Here is a 20,596-nt window from a genome sequence, read left to right on the forward strand (position 1 = left end):
TCTCAGGCCTGTCATTACACTATAGCCCTAGTAGGACATCGAAACAGGTTAACAGGGTCCTTGAACAAGCTTTTTTTAAATGAATTCCTTTTAAGGGTATCTACATTCATTTCATCTTTTTTCATGAATGTATTAAATATAATATTACATTCAGCAATCAATAGTGAATATTTAATTGTAACTGGATCAAATTTTTAATTTTCTCACAGTCTACAGATAAGTAATACAGTGCATTTAATATCCGACTTCCTTTGAGGGGACTGATTTGTACTAGAAGAATGAGATCAAGACCCATTCAATTATGCATTCATTTTTTATTAATGAACTTTTTGTAGAGATAATCATGTAAAATTTTAAAAGTACATAAAAGTAACACCAATGTTTATTATCAAATTACCCAAGTTTAATAGTATTATCTTGATATAATTTGGTAAGTCAATTATCTTAATCTGGTCTTTTTGTTCAGCATAAAGAATATGTTTCTTCAATATTGACATTTTTTTCCTAAGGATTCAAAAGGGCCTTATATCCACAGGAAATTCCTCTGACTATTGTGTAATTTGATGAAGTGTTGAGAACTCCGTAAATGCAGCAGTAATTTGTCTCTGCATTCTGGACATGATTTAGCTTTATCTTTTTTCTCATAGGCATTCTGAAATATTTATGGTGGTGTATATTGGTAATCTGATGTGGGAGTTCTGTGAGAAACAAAAAGAACTAATTACTAGCAAATTTACAAGCTGTGGCACATACCTCCAAATTCATTTCTACTTATTATAAAAGAAGTGGAATAATGAAGCAACAATATAAAGAGTGATTTTTAAAAATTATGCTATTGTTTTCTCTCTTAATTCTCGCATATTTCATCATTGATCATTAACCTGATCACGTTAGTCTTTTTTGACAAATGTAGTGAACACCTGCTTTGGTTTTAGAGGAATGTATTGAGCAATGTTCAAGATAAACAGAGTTGGCCTTGACCGATCAGGTATTTCATGGACTAGTGTTTCCCAGCAAGCACATTTTAGTTATAACTTTACAGTGAATATTCAGAAACCAATTTTGGGTAAGTACCTTAAAATTTGATATAAAGTATGCATGTAACATTGACTGTGAGTCTTTAATAGAATAGGGAAATGGTGTTTTCAATTCACTTTGGCCCAGATATTTAAATTTATCAAATTAACACATTACTTTTATGCTCCCGAAAAGATTCACTATAAATCTGAAGGTCAAATTCTTAATAGGATTATTCATCAAGTTGCTCACCAGTGCTTTGTGCTTTCTGTTGAGATAAGATCCCAAACTCCATGAAGTAAAGTAAATTTTTTAAACTAATTTTTTATATGAGCTTGTAATGCATCAAGTGCCTAGAAATTTTCTGGGAGAAATGGATGCCCCAAAAGCATTAATTTTAATTATTAAGACTGTTAATAATAATGAGAGGATAACTCCAAGATTCTGCTATTAGGGAAATATTACATGCTTCATGATATTGCTTATTATTCTAAAATAAACCAAGTACATAAAGATGTACCTAATGAATTACCAATTGGTGACTAAAGTATTAATTATATTTTGACTATTTAGATATCTACAAACCAGTATTTTTAGTCAGAAATCTTCTGAAATATTGAATCTATTAAAAAATGATACACAGAACTTTATTTTGTATGTAAAACTTGTCTTACTGGTCTTACTGTTGCCACACTGCTATTCACAACCTTATGTGTTAATTTAATCCTTGATACAACATTTGCTTGATAGTGTATGTCTGTATTTGCAGTTTACCAAAACATTATTCTCTAACAGTCATTCGGGATTGCATTTTGAGGGCTTCTTACTCTGCCAATTGTATATCTAAACAAGTGGAGTTAAGTACATATATTAGAAGACAATTTGAGATATCTAGCTAATGATGCCATAGCTTAGTTTTAGAGAATATTTGACTATTCATAATCATTAGGCATAATATTGATTCTTAGTGACTCAACCCATTTGTGGGTCATGGCAACCTTCCTAATGGTTGACAAAACACTCTAGAAATATAATTCTTTATTTTAAGGTTAACAACACATTATTCTAGAGACTTTTCATTTCCCCCAATGAAAGTTTACTTCCTAGTGACCTATTAAGTTAGGAGTTATGAAGCGTAATTAAATGTATTATTTATAAGGTGAAATTAGTGGTACTAAAATCTATGAGGTTTTCAGAATCAGTATTCACCACGTCTGTGATAACATTGTAAAACTCATTCTGTTCAAGATATAATCAGATGGTTGAATTTCCTGCATTATTAGTGGTGAGCACTTCAATAGGATGTCTTGATGCTGTTTTGAGTGGTTTTCAGTTGCAGCTTTTGTAGGTTTGTCAATTCATTGGTCAGATAATTTTTTGATTTTTTAGAAATTGCTTTCTTCTTTTGTTATTATTATACCATTTATATTTGGTTGTAATTTTGTTTCATTACAATTTTTCTGAGTTTTATTTCCCCTTACTCTTTGGGTAAGTGTAAGGTGGATTTTGACTTTCAGACGTGGGATTCCATAAAGTGTGAGAATCTCTATTGTAAAAAGTTAGCTAGATTATTCAGTTTATATGGAATACATTAGCTTTCTAATATTGCAGGTTTAAAAGCACACTAGAGTATGTGCATCTTTTATTCCACTTCTCCCTTTTGATCTATAAACCATTTTACAGCAGTTGAACAGAGGATTCCCTTGACATCAGAGTTATAGGTATCCCATTTAAAACATGGGAAAAGACAGGAAAAAGTATCATATATGTTATGGACTGGTTCCTGAAAGAATATAAAAAATACCATTAACACAAGGCTTATTTCTCCTAACAGATCATGTTTACTCTGAAAACTAGCATCAGAATCTTTGAGTGGTCATTTATTCTAATGAGATAGAAAGTTATAATAGGTAGGAAAGTTTTGTGTTGAGCTCACTATGGTAACTGATTATTTTGAAAACCAATAAATTTTACATTAAACAATGCAGAGGTCAAAATGGAGAAGATCTTGTTATGGAGTTTCCTACTGACTTCTTCTGAAAGTCAAGCCTTGAGATCCTTGGTTCAAAGAAATACCGAATTTGCAGTGGATCTTTATCAAGCTATTTGTTTATCTCATAAAAACAACATTGTATTTTCCCCTCTTGGGACAACTTTGGTTCTTGGAATGGTACAACTTGGAGCAAAAGGAAAAGCACAATGGCAGGTAAAACAAACTCTAAAATTTCAGGAATCCTCAACAGGTGAGATTCTTGTGTATGATTATTTATACTGGACAGGAGCTGGCCAAATGTATTTTTTAAATATCAATGAGAAGCTCAGGGTTATAGGACTTTAATAAATGAAAAATGTTATAGAAAGTATAAAACTATAATAAAATGTAAAATTGTAAGTCATACTCATTCATTTATAATTGTTTCCTAGTCAAAATGTTAACAAGATAATTTAATAAGAAATTGATTCCATACAGATATATTTAGATTCTATACAGATATATTTAGACAGTTTTGAGATTATGTTGTATGTGCATATGTGTGTGTGCATGTGTGAATACATAAATATTCTTCCACTATCTCTATGTTGTGATAATTTTCTCATATTATGCAACTGTTTCAGAATATAATTTATATTTGTTGAGTTGTACTGCTTCTTGTGGAAATACCATTGCTTACTTAATCCTTCCTTATTAGGTTGTATCCAATACTTATAAAAAAATCATTGCATGCATCTCTCATTTCATGAGCCTCTTAAAATTAGTTTTCTAATTAAAATTTAACCTTTTCACTTAAGTGAAACTAGGAAAAAACATTAACTTACACATTTTAAAATCTTATTCAGTTAATAATTTTAAAACTGAAAAAAAAAAAAGGTATTTCGTAACCCAACAGAGGCCCTTTGCGTGTGAATGGTTGTATTGGAATCTCCCAAATGCCTATGTAAGAACCAGGGTAGAAGTTTTTGTTAAAACCCCTTTTGAAGGGGTAGTTGCCTATCTTCCTGGTTATTCTGTGCTATCAATTTCCATAATGATTTTAATTTTAAACATTTTTATCACTGTCGGATAATACATCCTAAGCGTCTGAGGAAACATCCAAGTTTTTGATTTAGGAAGTTAGTCACTGTAACTAATTTCAGTATGATTGCTTGACACAGAGTGGTTATACTTAGGAATTTGTTTTTCTTCTTTATAAGGTTTATTCACTTCATTTTAGATAAAAGCAGTTGTATGTACAAAACAAGTTGATGAAAGGGAAAGTTGCAAGAGTTTTCCTTCGAGAACAATATAAAATGAAGCCAGTGTTCCAGATTTGGTCTTGACTGTCTATATTAATTTCAGCAAATCCCTCTACACAGTCCCAGAGACATTTGAGTCACATGATATCTCTTTGAAAAGTAATAGAACATTTATGAAGCTATGCCAAGTTGATCCCACAGTCAACTAGCACAATTTGAGCTTCTGAAATCTAAATTACTTTAAATGAATACATCTTATAAGAGACACACAAAAGTAATGACAACTGTGGATTGTGATGGTAATAATAATCACGGTAATAATAATGATGACACTAATATATATATTTACATATACAGTTTATTTTTGACTTATTCAATTTATATATTTATATATAATGTAGCAGTTGCTGCTTTATGTGCTTGATATAAGCACCTCATTTACTAGTCACAATTACTCTGTGAAGTGGACCCTGCTACACAGGCGAGGACACTGAGTCAAAGAAAGGTTAAGTAATTTGCCCAGAACTAATTCCAAAAATGGTTCAGCAAAGGGTATAGATCATAAGAGCAATAATGAAAGTTTTCATGCTCTCCTTGTAAGAATATATGTGGACTATTAAACGTTGACATTGTTGCACATATAACAAAACTACCAAGCCTGCTTTCTGCTGTGCTTTGTTAGGGGAAGGAGAGGGGGCGCACAGAGGATCACAGCAAGAGGACAGAAAAGCCAGCCAGAATGGAAAGAAATGTGAAAAATAAACTCTGGAAAATAAAAAGAGGGTTAAATTGAGGAATAATGAGAGAGGTGACCCAGAAATAAGGAGGGAAACTGAGTGAAGGAGAGCGAGGAGTTAGAGGAAAGGCCCAGCCAGGGTCTGGGAAGGAAGAGCACAGGGGCAGCAGTGGTTAGAGAACAGGTGTGACAGGTCGAAAGGTAATGCCTGGCAGTCATGTTGGAGTCAAGACAAAAAGACCAATTAGTAATCATGTCCTATTTATTTAAACTTTAGAATTTTAATATTCTGTTCATCATGGATTTCTTTGCACTAATACTGAATTTGGAAAAAATGTACTGCAGTGAAATATTATTTATCTTGATGACTGAGTCTGTTGGCATTTCCTTAAATTCTATACCCAAGATGAATGTCTCATTGACTCATCTTCCTCCTGGCCCTGCTTTCATTTCCCAGTGATTACCAAAAGGTGCTATCCGTTGAATCAGTCCATATTTTACTTTCCTCCTACTAACCTGATTCATATTAACACCCCGCTTATTCTACAGATGGCCATAACAGAGGCTGCTCCTCTAGGCTCCTAGTGTCCTCAGTTCTTTTTTCCCTCATTGGCAAACATCTGCTCAAAACTACCTTCTCCAGTTGACTGAGCACCTGATAATGCTCCATTTTAATTTGCTTCAAATAGTCCTGCTTGCTAATCAAAGTCTAATTTGAGAGTGTTTCTTTATTCCAAGAGGGTTATAGGAAAAGAACCAGACATGCATTCCTGTCTCTGCTCTGCAACCAAATGAGCCTGTGATTTGGCACCTCTTCAAGTTCCTGTATCTGTATGGATTTTAGACCCCTCACTCTTTAAAAAGGAATTTTGATTAGATGACGTATATGAACATTTTGGCTAAAACAATCTATGATTCTATGACTGCCTTTGTTTTATTCCTTGGATCTCTCTCTTGCACACATGATCAGCCTGCTGGCTCTGAATAGTAGGAGAAGTGAAAATATACTGCATTTTAGAACATTTACTGGAGGTCTGGTGCAATCAACCCAAAAGCCATCTCCACCCTATGATCTTTTCCATGGCTCTGTTTTAGGAAATGAAACAAACTTATTCTCATTGCTCATTAGGAGCTATGGATTTGTTTTCTTTTTGATCTGTGCTAAAAGAGGTTATTAATCTATAAATAAAATTTATAAAGGAGAAAATTTTATTTCCCCTAAAAACTTTGTGAGTTGGTGACATTTTTTCACTGACTTCTGGGTCCAATGATTTATCAAAGGGCAGCTGAATGTCACACAGTTTTAGACCTTAAGTATATGACATAAATCTATTTGCTCTGACAAATGAGTTGGAACTATTTTTTCTCCTCCCCTCCTTTTGCACCCCATCCCTTTAAAGATGATCATAAATTACAAATTTCTGAAAGTTGATTTCAAGTTCTGTAACTTCATTTCTGACCTTAATTAATTCTTTTGGAGAAGGTCTCACACCTTTACTCAGCAAGTCTTCTCTGCGCCTCCAAGTTATTAATATGTCTCTTGGCTTCAAAAGCAAAAAATGATGGTGCTTGAAATCACTGCATAAGCAAGTAAAATAAATTAACTTCCTTCACTTCCTTATGTAATCAATTCCAGGGTTTTAGAGAAATTACTGAAATTCTTCAGATCCAATCATTTGGAAGTAAGTTTTGTATCTAAATTTTTTATGTCTATGTCTATAGCCTCATAAGTGGAGAATCATGAAGTTTGAGATATGATGCAATATACCTTCTAGAGCTACCTGTATGGTTGTGTAAATTGTACGTACACCAAAGCTCTAGGACAAGGAGGCAAGTGAGGACTAAAGTGTAGCCTCCACTCATCTGAACAAGATATGAGTCCATGAGTGCCCAGTGAAGGCACCTGTGCTTTGAATATCACACAAAGATTCCCTGTGGGCTGCTAGTTATCTGGTAAAATGTTTAAACACACACCACACACACACACACACACACACACACACACACACACACACACACTCACTCACTCACACACACACACACCTTAAATCAAATAGACACCTCATAGCAAGTTCTTCTCAGTAATTTTTTTTTCCTCTTCATTCAGTGGGCATCTCCAAATGATGAACCACTTATGTTTTCTTCAATAGAGATTAACTGCATGTAACCAACTTCTAAGTTGTGAAAATGGTATTTTCAATATTTAATTCAAAATATAACAAAGGCCCTGAAAGAAACTTTCCTTTGAAATGCAGTTCCCAAACTTAATGATTGAGTTCCAGGATTAAGCCAGATGAGAATAAAAAATTTGGATGAATAGGAAGTCACTGAGCAAAGACCAGAGCTGAATACTCTCATAGGCATGTATCCCTTCCTGACAACTCTGTGGTCAGAATGATCCAACAATAAATAAATAATAGGCCAACAGTGGCTCTTAGCTGACTCTGACAGACTCATTTGGGTAGTGGTTATAGTTGGAATGGTTAAAGATTGTTATTCTTCATATAGACAGCCAAAGTATATAGATTCATGAACCTGAAGAAATAGGCAATTCGGATTCTTACACATTTCTAGAGATGATTATAGGGGGTTGCCTTGTAAATTTCAAAACCTGGACAGGTGCAGTTGCTCATAAGAGAGCAATTCTTTCTTCAGCTGAAATAAAAGCAATACTGAAAAGGATTCTCATCACTGTCATACTCCCTATCAACCTTCATTAGCATTTCCCTTTCATAAGTATCATATCTTATACAAAGAATGAGACTCTAAAGCTAAACTTCCAACAATGAAGAATGAGCTGAATTTGACTACACAGACGGAGTTTCCTCCAGCCTGTTTAAATGCATATTCTTTTTCTTTGACAAATTTCAAGTTTACATAGACGTTCTTTTTTCCTTTGTAAAAGCTGATTTATCTCCAAAATACATATTTTGCAGAGATAAATGCTTAAAATATTTATACTAACTTAGAAAGGATCATTAGTTATACCTGTGGGTGCAAAAAATGATGATACGAATCAGAGCGCTTAGAAGCAGAGTTGAAAAGCTGTTGTTTTTCTGTTGTTCAGTATGTCAGTATACATTATAATTATTTTTTAGGAGAAGAATTTTCTTTGCTGAAGTCATTTTTCTCTGCCATCTCAGAGAAAAAACAAGATTTTACATTTAATCTTGCCAATGCCCTCTACCTTCAAGAAGGATTCACTGTGAAAGAACAGTATCTCCATGGCAACAAAGAATTTTTTCAGAGCGTCATAAAACTGGTAGATTTTCAGGATGCAAAGGCTTGTGCAGAGACAATAAATACCTGGATAGAAAGCAAAACAGATGGTAAAGTTTCTCATTTTCATAAAAATCATTATTTCCCATTGTACTCATGGTTTTTAATATCCTGAAGTAAAGCAGAGTTGAATATTTTCCTACTAAACTATGGCTCAGAGGGACCAAATCTACTAGGTTTTCCTCTTATTCAAATTAATACTAAATTGTGACACCAAGAGAAATTGAAAAGCATATGTTTTATTTTTTGAGAGACAGCTGTGTGTAACATTCTTAATGGAGGAATTTTAATAATAATTTTTATTTAAGCATAGGTTTTTATAAGCAGCAGGAATAATCTTTAGCCAGGTAAAAATTAGATCTGCTAACTCCAAATGCTTTCTTTCCCACATATACTATAAATAATTAACACATATTGTTGAATGTGTTAATGTTTAATAATAAATGTTGATATTCTTATCACAAACATAAGCATTAAAACTAAATACAAGCTAGCAAAAATTCCAAGGGACTGCAGAGTGACAAGGTAGAAACAACACAAGTTTAAGTCATACAGATACAAGTTCAAATCCTAACAAGTCTAAGCTATGCCCTGTTTAAAATGAGGATACTATTAAAACATTTTAGGATTATTGGAAGGCTTAATAATGTATATGAAGTGACAAATATGTATCAAGTCCTTGATTAACAGTAGTTATTTCTTTGTTCATTCACTCTGCTATAGAAAATTGTGATGATTTAAAATGCTACCTTATACTTTATTGGAAGCCTCATATAGGAAGCAAAAGTTGAAAATGTGAGATAGGTGTTGTGAGCAGTGTTCACAGGGAAGTCCTGTTAATAGGCTACAATATGAGAACATCCTTAGACAGCATGTTGGAACCCAATCATGCTTTGGTCATATAACTTTGAAATACTTATTGGACAGAGAAATGGGAGATGGATTGTTGAGAAGAGAAAAACCATACTAGCAGCTCCATTCTTATTCCTTCCCAATGGTCGGTGGCTAGAGCTACAAGAGTACTAAGTTTTGGGTGTGCCATTAATTTATTAATTCTGATTGACTTGCTGGTGAACCTTGAAATGAAATTTGAAAAACACCAATAAATATGCAGGCAGAGATATTTAATTTTTGCTCTTTCTGTCTGAAAAACAATTTACACAAATAATCTCTCTGCACAGAGTCCATTACCAGGTCTATTCAAATTTGCCTAAGATGGTCCTATATTTCCTGTTTCTTAATGAAATCCCATTGGTACTTGAGTCTAAGTGAAATATTTAATAGCGCTTCCTTTACTCTCAAAATTTCCAAGTAAAGATGATAAAGCACCCTGTTTATAACTGATCTGAAAAAGAGTTTTTTTCTCTCATTCCATTTAAAGCAGTTCCACTGAACCGCTATTGCATATTTCTTCCTGCCTCCTTCTTTACCCTTCACAGGAAAAATTAAAGACATGTTTTCAGGGGAAGAATTTGGTCCTCTGACTCGGCTTGTTTTGGTGAATGCTATTTATTTCAAGGGGGATTGGAAACAGAAATTCAGAAAAGAGGACACACAGCTGATGAAATTCACTGAGAGAGATGGAGCAGCAGTCAACATCCCGATGATGAAGGCTCTTCTGAGAACAAAATATGGTAATATGAGGAATCACATCCTCAAGCAGAACTTTGAGGATTACCAAGTATCGCTGACACTTTATTTTCTGTGTTCCAGGTTATTTTTCTGAATCCTACATGAATTACCAGGTTTTGGAATTACCTTATAAAGGTGATGAGTTTAGTTTAATCGTCATACTTCCTGCTGAAGATGTGAACATAGAAGAAATGGAAAAAGTAATTACTGCTTATCAAATCCTGAAATGGTTCTCTGAGATGCAAGAAGAAGAAGTAGAAATAAGCCTCCCTAGGTTGGCAATGTCATTTTATTATTCTGGTTCTGATGTTTTCACTTAGGGAGGAATTTGAATAGCCAGCTGCAAGATAAATGCTTGAAAAGACTATTGATGAAAATGGAAAGAAAAATGCTTTTGGCAGTGTAACTCCACTTTATGGCTGCAAAGGCAGGTCTGCACATTGCTAGCACTGCTTTGCCACGTGGAGGATGGAATTTAAGTGCTCAGTATTCTCTGAAAGAGATGAGGAAAAGTTGAACTAGAATGCTGGGATTAAAAGGAATTATTATTATTATTATACAAACTGATCCTCCAGTTTTTTCTTTCTGATTTAAATTTAAAATATTTATCTTCTGCTCTGTTTTAGGAAGAAAAAAAAAAGACCCAAACACTTATGATATTGTCAATTAACCTTTGACAGAAGGTGCTCTACCAGTCATTGGATTATAAATAGAATCTGATGCTCAGTTTTAGACAGTTAATACGAAGTGAAAATTGCAAAAGCATATCTCAGGAAGTAATAATTTAAAATACGAATTTCTGGCTATCACGCTCTAGGAGGCCGGAGAAACTTCTGAGGGTAAAGTGTGCCAGATAACTCAATTCACAATCTACCTGAACTTGTAAAAAGAGACAGATGTCTAATAGATTATATTCTGTCTTTTCATTTCTAAATTTTTCTTCAAACTCATCAAGGCCTCCTGGTCTGTGAGCCCCTCCTAAACCTGTGGCTCTCCCTTCCTTTCCTCTCAGCTGGGATCCAGTCTGTCATTTCCATCACGCTCTCACCAAACAGTCATGTTGTTGTCATCTCAACTTTGTCCCTCTCGAACCCTCTTCCCAACCACCCTCAATTCTGAATCCCAAAAAGCCACACCTGCTTCCCAGCTACTGATTTTCTTAAGCAAAAACCCAGGAAGCAGTCATTTTTGGCCTCACCGAGGCTGGAGCTTGGAACCCTTTGTTCATTTTCTGAGAACCTACTCTCCTAATACACACACCACACCAAAACCTTGCCTCTATTCTCAAGGCACGGCTATCTGTTCATTCCGCTTAACTCTTAACATACGTCTCAACTTCGGGTTCCTTCAGGAAAATATGTCATCCAGCAAATGCTACTCTGTACCCTTCACCCCCAAATTTATGTAAGTCTTTGCTAATGTTTTGTTCCTCTACCTCTCCTGTTGCCCCAGAGAAAGTGGTAGCCTCTACTTTCCTCAGCCTAACCCTGGGCTCTTGGTCCAAACATTACTGACCATCCCCTTTTCTTGAAAATCTTGTTCTTACCCCTGGGGCTTTTGTATTTATTTTTCTTATAGAAGTTTCCTGCTCCTTCACTTAGACTTTTGCTTTCTGTTCTCAAAAATGTTTACCAGCGTTTCACCTTCAGGGTTTTCCCCTTCCTACTCTTTTATTTGTCCTTTACTATTCATGTCTCTAAGATCTGAATCTCTTCCCCAACTTCTCTTCTAGCTCCCTACTAACTGTATATCTCTACCTGAATGTAATTCAGTCTTTCAAAGAGTATTTTTTTAGCTCCCACTGTATGCCAAACATTGGGGATATAATGGTGCATGTGACAAAAAGTTTACCTTCTAATAATGGGAATAATAGTTTTGAAATTAACTTGTTTATTTTCTAATTTCTCACTCCCTCTTTCTCTTTCTTTCTCTCTGTCCCCCCACATCCCTCTTTCTCTCTCTCTGCTTTGGAAAGATCACTATTTGAGGCCAAAAACCCCTGAGTTTGAAAACCATCTGTACCATGTACTAGCAGTGAGATCTTAAGAGAGTCACTCCACCATCCTGAGTTGTGGTTTTATTAATAAAATTTGGGGATAATGATATTTCAGTCACTGACCATTGAGAAGGACCCAGTTTCATCAGACTAGATAACAAATGCTTAAGTCCCAAACTCAACTGACAATAGGACATACAGGCTTTTAGCAGACTTTCCTTTTGGGCTGCTGCAGTCTGGACAACATTTCCAAACTGTTCAGCCTTATTATTAGCATCTGCAAACTGTGGCCTCCCTTCTCATATAATCTCTTCCATGGTGTGGATACAGACTTGCCTTTTACTTCCATCAAGAACAACTGTTACCGGTTGACTTCAACTCACATGTTGAAGTCTTAATCCCCTACCTCAGAATGTAACCTTATTTTTAGATAGAACTTTATAGAGGTAATCAAGTTAGAGTGAATTCGGTAGGGCAGGTCCTAGTCCAATATGGCTGGTGTCCTTATGAAGAGGGGAAATTTGGACAGAGATACATGCAGAAGGAAGACTGTGTGTAAAGACTTAAGGAGAAGATGACCATCTACAAGCCGAGCAGACAGGCCTGGAGCAGATCTTTCCCTCATAGCCTCAGAAGGAATCAATGTTACCCACACCTTGATTTAGGACTTTTAGCCTCTACAAGTGTGAGATAATAAAATTGTGTTATTTAATTTAAGCCACTAAATTGTGGTAATTTGTTAAGATAGCCCTTGACAAACTAACATAACCAAGAACAACTTCAATGGTTAACTAAATCTTACTGATAGCTTGGTCTTACAAGGTGGAAAGCAATTTAAAACCAGGTGCCAGGGATGAGTGTTCCAGGAGTGTAGGCCATTTCTTGTACCAGAGAGACTTCTCCAGTCTGTTGCTATCCTTAGCCTCCACTGCCGCAGTGCCAGGCCCACTCGCAACCTAAAGGGATGTCTTTCCCAACTCCTTCTTACCCAGCAAACAGAGTCCTTCAACTTTTCCCAGCGTCGAGGGTAGGTAACACAGATTTTCTCCCATCCCTCTCAGGCCACATTCCCACTTATGATAAGAATCTATAGTAGTAGATTTCAACTCTCAGTGAAAACGTTTTCATGTCATGTAGATTAGCCCCTCATCAGCTCATACTTCCCCCATCTCCATTCCACTGGTTCTATTTGAATAATGAAAAGGCTCATTGTGTTGCCTTTCCCAAACTCATGAACAATTTGCCTGAAAAGGTGAATTTGAATCTTCGGTTATATGGAAACAGAAACATCAGTTGTCAGTTGTACCCCTTTTTCCAAATGAATTTCCATCCACTGATTTTTCACAAAATTTAATGGTAGTTTCAATTACAGTACCTTATTACATACTTATATTCATAGCACAAATTCTGGGAAATAGAAGATGCTGAATAAGTGATGGCTATTTTTCTTTCTTTATTAAAACGACCCCTGCCCAGTCAGTACAAACTAGAGAGTCATCTCTGACTTCTCAGTCTCCTACCCTCCTGTCCCCTCTGTCTAGCAGCCCATTCTCTGTGCTGTCGATCCAGCCAATTCTCATTCATGTTCAGGTTACCTTAAAATGAACTCCTCTCCTCCATGTAGATTTCCCTAACATGCCCAGTTAGAATCAATCATTCCTTATCTTTATTTCTAGAACTCTTTATGCAAATCTATCATAACACTCGCCACACTGCATTTTTCATTTCTTGCTCATATTCTTGCTTCTCCTATTAAGATGTAAACTCTGGGATAGTGCATTATGTCTGCTACATTTTGGGTCCCATAGTCCATTACACACTACATAGTATACAGTATGTGCTAAATGAATGTTGTTGAGCTAAATTACATAAATATTTTCAAAGGAAAAGATTTTGTGTTATTTCCTTTTATCTAGTTTTAAATATCTCAAAAGTCAGAATTCAACTTTCCAGTAACTCTTTTATTCAATCCCTGTGAGATCCTGATGAATCTGTCCCTCTTTTTCATATGTGATGTATCGTGAAAGATAGGATATCAGTCATTTTCTTGGAAACTTGTCTCTAGAGAATTAGAATGATGTTTTAAAATTCACAAGACTAAAAAATCTGTCATCAGTTTTTCAATCACATTAATACAGCATTATCTTTAAACTGTTTTAACTTCTTCCTAGAAGGATGAGTCTTTTGATTTCTTAAAGGAGTGATTTGCTTATTTTTTAAGTTTATGAACAATTTTAGTCCATCAGGACATATTACTAAGTTTCCTGAGCACTAAAATTATAGACTGAAAGTTCTGAAATACATTTTCCCCCAAATGAACAATTTCCTCATAACAGAAAAATACCTGCTTAAAATCTATGTTCAGTATAGGAGAGGAAAAACTGTATAGGCTCAGTAAATACTTTTGAGTAGACTGCCAATTTTCTATCTTATTGGTTAATGCTGTGGTTCTTTTATATCTGAATGAATGCATTATGATTTAAAATTGATAGCTAAAGATTTTGGTGAAACAAGAATGGTTTAATCAACTGTATTAGAATCCTGGGGCTGTTGTAGCAAATTTCTGCAAACTAGTTGACTTAAAACTACAGAAATTCACTTTACATCTCTGGGGGCTAGAAGTCCAAAATGACGGTGTCATCAGGTCATGTCCTCCCTGAGACTGTGTGGAATCATCCCCTGCCTCTGCCTGGTTCCTGGTCGTGGTCCATGATATTTGGTGTAATCAGTATGACTGGTGTCCTTATAATAAATAATTCTGTGTGAAGAGAGATGGCCACATAACAACAGAGGCAAAAACTGGAGTGATTCATCTACAAGCAGAGGAACCTAATTAATATCTGCAATGACCTTATTTCCAAATAATGTTATATTGTAAGGTACTGGAGGTTAGGGCTTCAACATAGGAATTCTGAGGGATCATAGTCCAACCCATAACACCAACTATATTAAATTCTGTTATTGGAAAATAAACTAAGAACCTCTTTGAAAGCAAAATTTAGTAAACACCAGAGAAAAATTAATCATTAGAATGATTGTATATAAGCAACAGTAGGAAGGAGAATGTGACTATTTAGATTATAGTTACTGTTTAAGAAACACTTTTCCTTACCCTCTTTGATGTATTACTAGTTTAGAATGAAGGCAAACAAGATGTAGTCTAAAAATAGTAGGATCCTTTCTAGTGTTTGTTATCTGTAGATAGCTAATTTTGAACATTATCCTGCAGTTGGATAGCAGCTAAGACAATCATGTTACTTTGTCTAAATGTAATATAGGATTATATAAATATCTTATAGTAAAAATTCCTCAGGGTAAACAACTTGCTATATGGCAAATTCTTTTCTGTATAAGAAACATTCTGAGAATATGTTTATATGATTATGTGGATGGACAAAAGTGATCATTTAATACATGTAAATAAGGAACATATGCAGCTAACTTTCCTTTATAAGCACTTTAACTTTACATTTAGCACTTGTGTTTTAATACTAAATGCTGTGGTTTTATATTTTGACTTAGTCATACCTTGTATTTCACAGATATGGAAGCTGAGTCACTCAAAAAGTAAATTGATTGACATTCAATTAAGTGTTGGGAGATGGGATTAGCTCTCATGTCTATTGGCTTGTAGCCTTCTGGTCTTACTATTTTTCTATTTATTAAAAGATTTATCTCAAGTTCAAAAGCTCAGACTGATATGGACGTCACTATGGACAAGGAAATGGGACAGATGCAAAGTGGTATATGTGCTCCCTATTGACAAGACGGTTACCACTTAAATGGGGTGGTACAAATTTATGAGAAATTTACTAACAGTATATAGCAGTGTATAGTAAAAATTAAAAGCGTGGTACAAACAGTGAGTACTAGGAGGTTCATAAAAAAAGAGAGGTAAGAGTGGGGAGGGGGCACCAGAAACTGGAGGTATAAAAAAAGGCTTCATAGAAGAGGAAAGACTTGGACTGGGCTTTGAAAGAATCAAGAGGGATAAATCCCATATGTAATGGATAATTATTGAAATTTCCAAGTAGGATAGTGAAGTGATGAGACAGTGTTTTAGAGAGATTGATTTGGTAGTCACACCAACCTTGTTCATGCTGGATAGTTTGTCTGAATTCTTTCCCCACCCTTCCTCCCATCTCCATTTTTTTCTGGATAACTTCTATTGGTCCTTAAAACCAAGTTTGCATTTTAGAAAGGTTTTCTGATCTCTCTATATAAGATCCCACAACATCTTCCCTTCTTCCTGCTGGGAATAGTTCTAGTACCTTGTGTTTATTTCTTTACTATAAATTAAAATTACTTGTTTGTCTTTCCTACTGGACAGTAAACTTCCTGAGGTCAGGAGCTATGCATATTTCTTCCTGTGTCCCCAACACAAACATGCATGAGAAAAATAGTAACTGTTCAATGAACATTTGCTGCTTTAATCTAATGGTAATGATAATCAAGAGGTGTTAAAGAGGGAAGGACTGAAACCCAAAAAGTCAGTTAAGAAACCACTTTAACAATTCGGGCACTAAGTAGTGAGTGTTAAAGGGAGCAGCCTCACTGGAAATAGTAAGGAACTGGTGAAGCAGAAAGACAGTTATTGGAGTGCATGACTCACTGAATGCGGTTAAGAAGGATAGATTGTTTTGAGATTCTAAGCTTAATTTACTAAGAAAATCAAAGGACTGTAATTTCTTGTTCTTTTATAGCAGTCCTCAACTGGGCACCGTAGACTTCTGGAAAGTTCTGGGGTGGACTTCAGAGAGACCCTGAAGCCCTTGAAATTATTTATAAATTTATGCATATAAGGTCATGTATGTATTTTCCCTGAGAGAGGCTTCATAATTGTCACTGAATTTTTGGCAGTCCAGGTCTTTAAACTTGTTAAATTCTACAGTTCTATTCCAAAGTGTCTGTAACTACACAACAGCCGTAGTCTTTCTAAGAGGTATCGTTCTTTTAAAGTGTTCACTGGTGTGGCTTCTTGCAGTATCTTTTATCAATTGATAAGATCAGTTCATGGAAAATAGAACATAATATTGAAGACCAAGAGCTCTGCCAGCTTCTTACTGTATGGCTTTAATTTCCTTACCTGAGATTTTTCTTTTATTAAATGGAGTAATAATAATACATGCCTCTTAGGATTGTGGTGAGGATTGTATGAGATAATGTTTATAACATTTTTAATACTCAATATTATCTCATTGTTATTTTTATTATTCTCATTCAATATAACATTTACTGAACATCCATTATGTACTAACATAGTCCTAGATGCCTTCCCCTCTTTATGATTTCTCAATATTGATAGACACATATTTTTATATTTAGGTTACAGAGGCGGTGCAGACAAGTAAAGCCCTTGCCTGTGGTCACACAGCTAACAAATGGCAGGACCAAAATTACAAGAATCAGAAAATAGTTGCAATGTGGGGCAAGCATGAGAGAGAGCACAGAATACAACAAATGATCTGTAAAAGAATAAGCGTCGAGATAAGAGACATGGAGCCACAGTGCCAAGGACACTTGTGGAAAGTGTCCGTAGGGCACAAAGTTTCATGTTCTTGCTGGGCTAGAAATCAATTCAGGCTTGACCAGCTTTGGATCTGTAAGTGGGTGACCATGACCTCTGTGGGTGATGAAAATGAACTCAGGGAAAATGAGTCTGGGTATGAGAATAGATATGACCTGACCAGCTGCAGTAGTGATTACAAAATGTTCATTTACTTTAACCTTTTGGACACCGATACAAATCGGAATTGTGAGTTTATATTGTCCAGATAATATGTTTCATATGTGACAGAAAGTATTTTTCATTTGGCCCTTGAGGCTAATAGAGCAGCCCCCCGCCCCCGCCCCCCCCACCCCCGACACACAGTATGAGGTAATTGGTTAGAAAGTGACAGAAACTACTAGGCACTCACATAATAGTCCAGATCCAGCAGTCTCAAGAATTGTGTTATATTTTTATCCTTGTGGGCAGCTCTAAGATCTGCTTTGGTTGGCTCTCAGCCTGAATATTTCAAGGATGACTTAAGTCCACTGTATCGAATATAGAATTATTTATATTATCCCAAATAATGATCAGGATCCCGAGGGAGACCCATGTAAGATGTTTTGTCAGTAAACAAGAGTCCTGGGTATAAAGGACAAGGAAGGGACAGCATTGATCCCCAGTAGGGCCTGCAGATTAGTGATTCCATCTTAAACTAGAAATTCAGAATTGCTTTCTTTCACTTCCTGCAGCTTCTACATGTTTAAGACCCCTTTAGCACAATGGCAGTGTATAGCAGTAAATTATAGTCTTTTAAGCAAATACATAATGTTCACAGATGCTAAAGCATTCATTTCATGATGACTTAGCTGTTAACTGTCTATCCAGTCTTTCTACTGCTCATTCTTTTACCTTTAGCTGTGTTCTTTTGACAATTTCAGAGATGGGTCAAGGAAAGGGGAAATGAGCCAACCCTAGAATAAATGTTAAGAGTCACAAATTTGGAAGAGGTACATAATTAATCCTGTATATCAGTATGCTAATCAAGATTGTGATTTTGAATTATATTTTGATTAGAAGGCACTTGGAATGTACCTGAATTTGAATCCTAGGTTTCGTATCTTGACCTTGGGCCTGGAAATCAACCTCCTCAAGCTTCTATTTTCTTATATGTTAATGGGAGTAATAATGCTAACTTTCTAGGTTTTTTGTGCAGATTAAAAACTATGAGCTATATAAAGTGCCTAATACATGGAAGTGCTACTTCACACCTGGATGATCATGGCTCTAATAATTATGGATAATTAGAAATTGGCTCTAGATGATACTTGTATTAAATTGTTGAACAGGTTTCTATTGCTATAGGTTTCATTGACTATATTATATTATTTAAATGACTCTCCAGTGACAATTAGGTATTATTAGAAGCTGTAGAAGTCTTGCAGTGTTCTTGTCATTATTCTAAAATCATTGGACTATTATACTAAAAAGTCAATTTATAGATAGACTCTCCTCCACCTTTTAAAAGCCATTCAGTTTTAAGAAAGAGTATGGTAATGAAAACAGAACAAAAGACAAAAAGAAAAAACTCAAAACCATCAGGCTGCATATCATCTTTCTTAGCAGGAAGTTAAAGGAAAAAAAAACGGTTGGCATGAAACAAGCAATTTTCTTTGTTGGTAGATTTTAAGGTTTATGTTGTGCCCATTCTGTTAGCTAACATACTGAAGAAGTTAACATCTTCCAAAAGTGCATAATATTTACTAATAAAGAATTTAGGCCCAGTAAATTTCTGCCATAACATGTTCATTGTTTTGAACAAGTATAATTAAGACGCTTGTTCACTATTGGGCAATGAGCTAATTAGACTGATTGCCCAAGCTGGCGTCTAGCCCCAGATGTAGGCCTACCTGTTAGCTGAGGAAGGATCCTGTGCATTAGCAGTCTTCTGTGTCCAAACTGGGCAGTGGGGGACAGGGGCAAATGCCCATCAGGGTACAGACAGAGCACCTTGAGCAGAAGTTGTCCTGGAAGTTGGCTAATGTAAGGAATAGACATAACACACTCCCTGTTTAAGGATGTTCCTTTTCTTTCATAAACAGTTTCCAACCTGGTTTTAAAATGCAAATTAATGCTCTGAGCAAGTCTAAAGTTAAAACGTACTAGTTTTCTTTCTTTTTTTCTTCTTGTATTTATTGAAATGGGAAAATAAGGTCCAGTGATTGCTGTTTGACTTACCATCACAGAAGATCAGTGTCTGAGAGAACCTTTGAGATTCTCTGGCTAAGGTCCCTCTTCAGGTCAGGCAAACCGAGGCCCAGACACTTGAGTGGGCTCTGGAGTCCTCCTTGCTGGCCCTGCACTGGAAGTATTGGCCAACTCTTTTTTTTCCCTCCTATAACTTTTATCTTTATTTCCTTTGAAAGAAATATAATTCCCTTTCAATCATTTATCCCTTTTACAGGCCTGTGGAGAAGATAGTAGGTGTGTCCATAAACTGAAGGAAGTCACACCAGCTGTGACAAGGGGTGGAAAGGATAGCAGGTTGTCAATGCTTCTCTGTATGTCCCCAGACAGCAATCTTCCCTAAGGACTGTGGGTTCCTGTTCATCCATGATAAGATCTCCAACATGAGCCAGGAACCATCTTTAACGGTGTGAAAAATCTGAATGTATGTTTAGTTGCTGGAGGGAATGTTGATACTTCTAAGGAAGGAGCCAAGCAACTGAAAACTTAGAGTGAACTGTCACCCTGTTTTGTTGGATAATTGTTACTTCAAAAAAAGAGTATTCTCTTCCCACTTTCCACCAACCATTTATCTAGGAAACTCACCACCCAGAACTGTTTAGTGGAGCTGAGGGAAAATGGTGTGAAATGTGACAAAATGTAATTGGAGTAATGAAAACAAAAGATTTCATGATATAATTTCTTCCAAGTCATCCATTTTATAAAAACCATTTTGGTAGCAAGTGTGTAGTGTTTCAAGACTTTTCCTCTCCTTTTTTTTTTTAACAGATTTAAAGTGGAACAAAAATTAGACTTAAAAGAAGCTTTGTATTCTCTAAATATAACTGAGATATTTAGTGGTGGCTGTGACCTTTCTGGAATAACAGGTATGATAAATAATTCTCATATTATCATGTTAATATGTTTTATTAGTAACTGCATTAACAGACTGATCTGAAAATTGAAAAAGCAAACATTTGGCCCCAGA

At 35.5% G+C, this 20,596-nt stretch overlaps 1 protein-coding gene across 2 annotated transcripts in view; it reads left to right on the forward strand.

The window, feature by feature from the left end:
• Positions 1-981: 981 nt before the first annotated feature.
• Positions 982-20,596, forward strand: part of SERPINI2 (serpin family I member 2) — a 30,349-nt gene continuing 10,734 nt past the window's right edge. Inside the window, exons 1-6 of one of the 2 annotated variants that reach the window (XM_017657148.3) lie at positions 982-1,066; positions 3,006-3,260; positions 8,086-8,316; positions 9,706-9,900; positions 9,980-10,172; positions 20,398-20,495. In XM_017657148.3, the coding sequence (XP_017512637.1) occupies positions 3,014-3,260; positions 8,086-8,316; positions 9,706-9,900; positions 9,980-10,172; positions 20,398-20,495 (964 nt within the window). In that variant the 5' untranslated portion in view covers positions 982-1,066; positions 3,006-3,013. Of the gene's footprint in view, positions 1,067-3,005; positions 3,261-8,085; positions 8,317-9,705; positions 9,901-9,979; positions 10,173-20,397; positions 20,496-20,596 lie in introns of those variants that run through there. The other variant, XM_073232130.1, reaches the window with a different exon arrangement.

The sequence above is a fragment of the Manis javanica genome, chromosome 3 (genome assembly GCF_040802235.1).
Source record: "Manis javanica isolate MJ-LG chromosome 3, MJ_LKY, whole genome shotgun sequence".
NCBI classification, from domain to species: domain Eukaryota; kingdom Metazoa; phylum Chordata; class Mammalia; order Pholidota; family Manidae; genus Manis; species Manis javanica.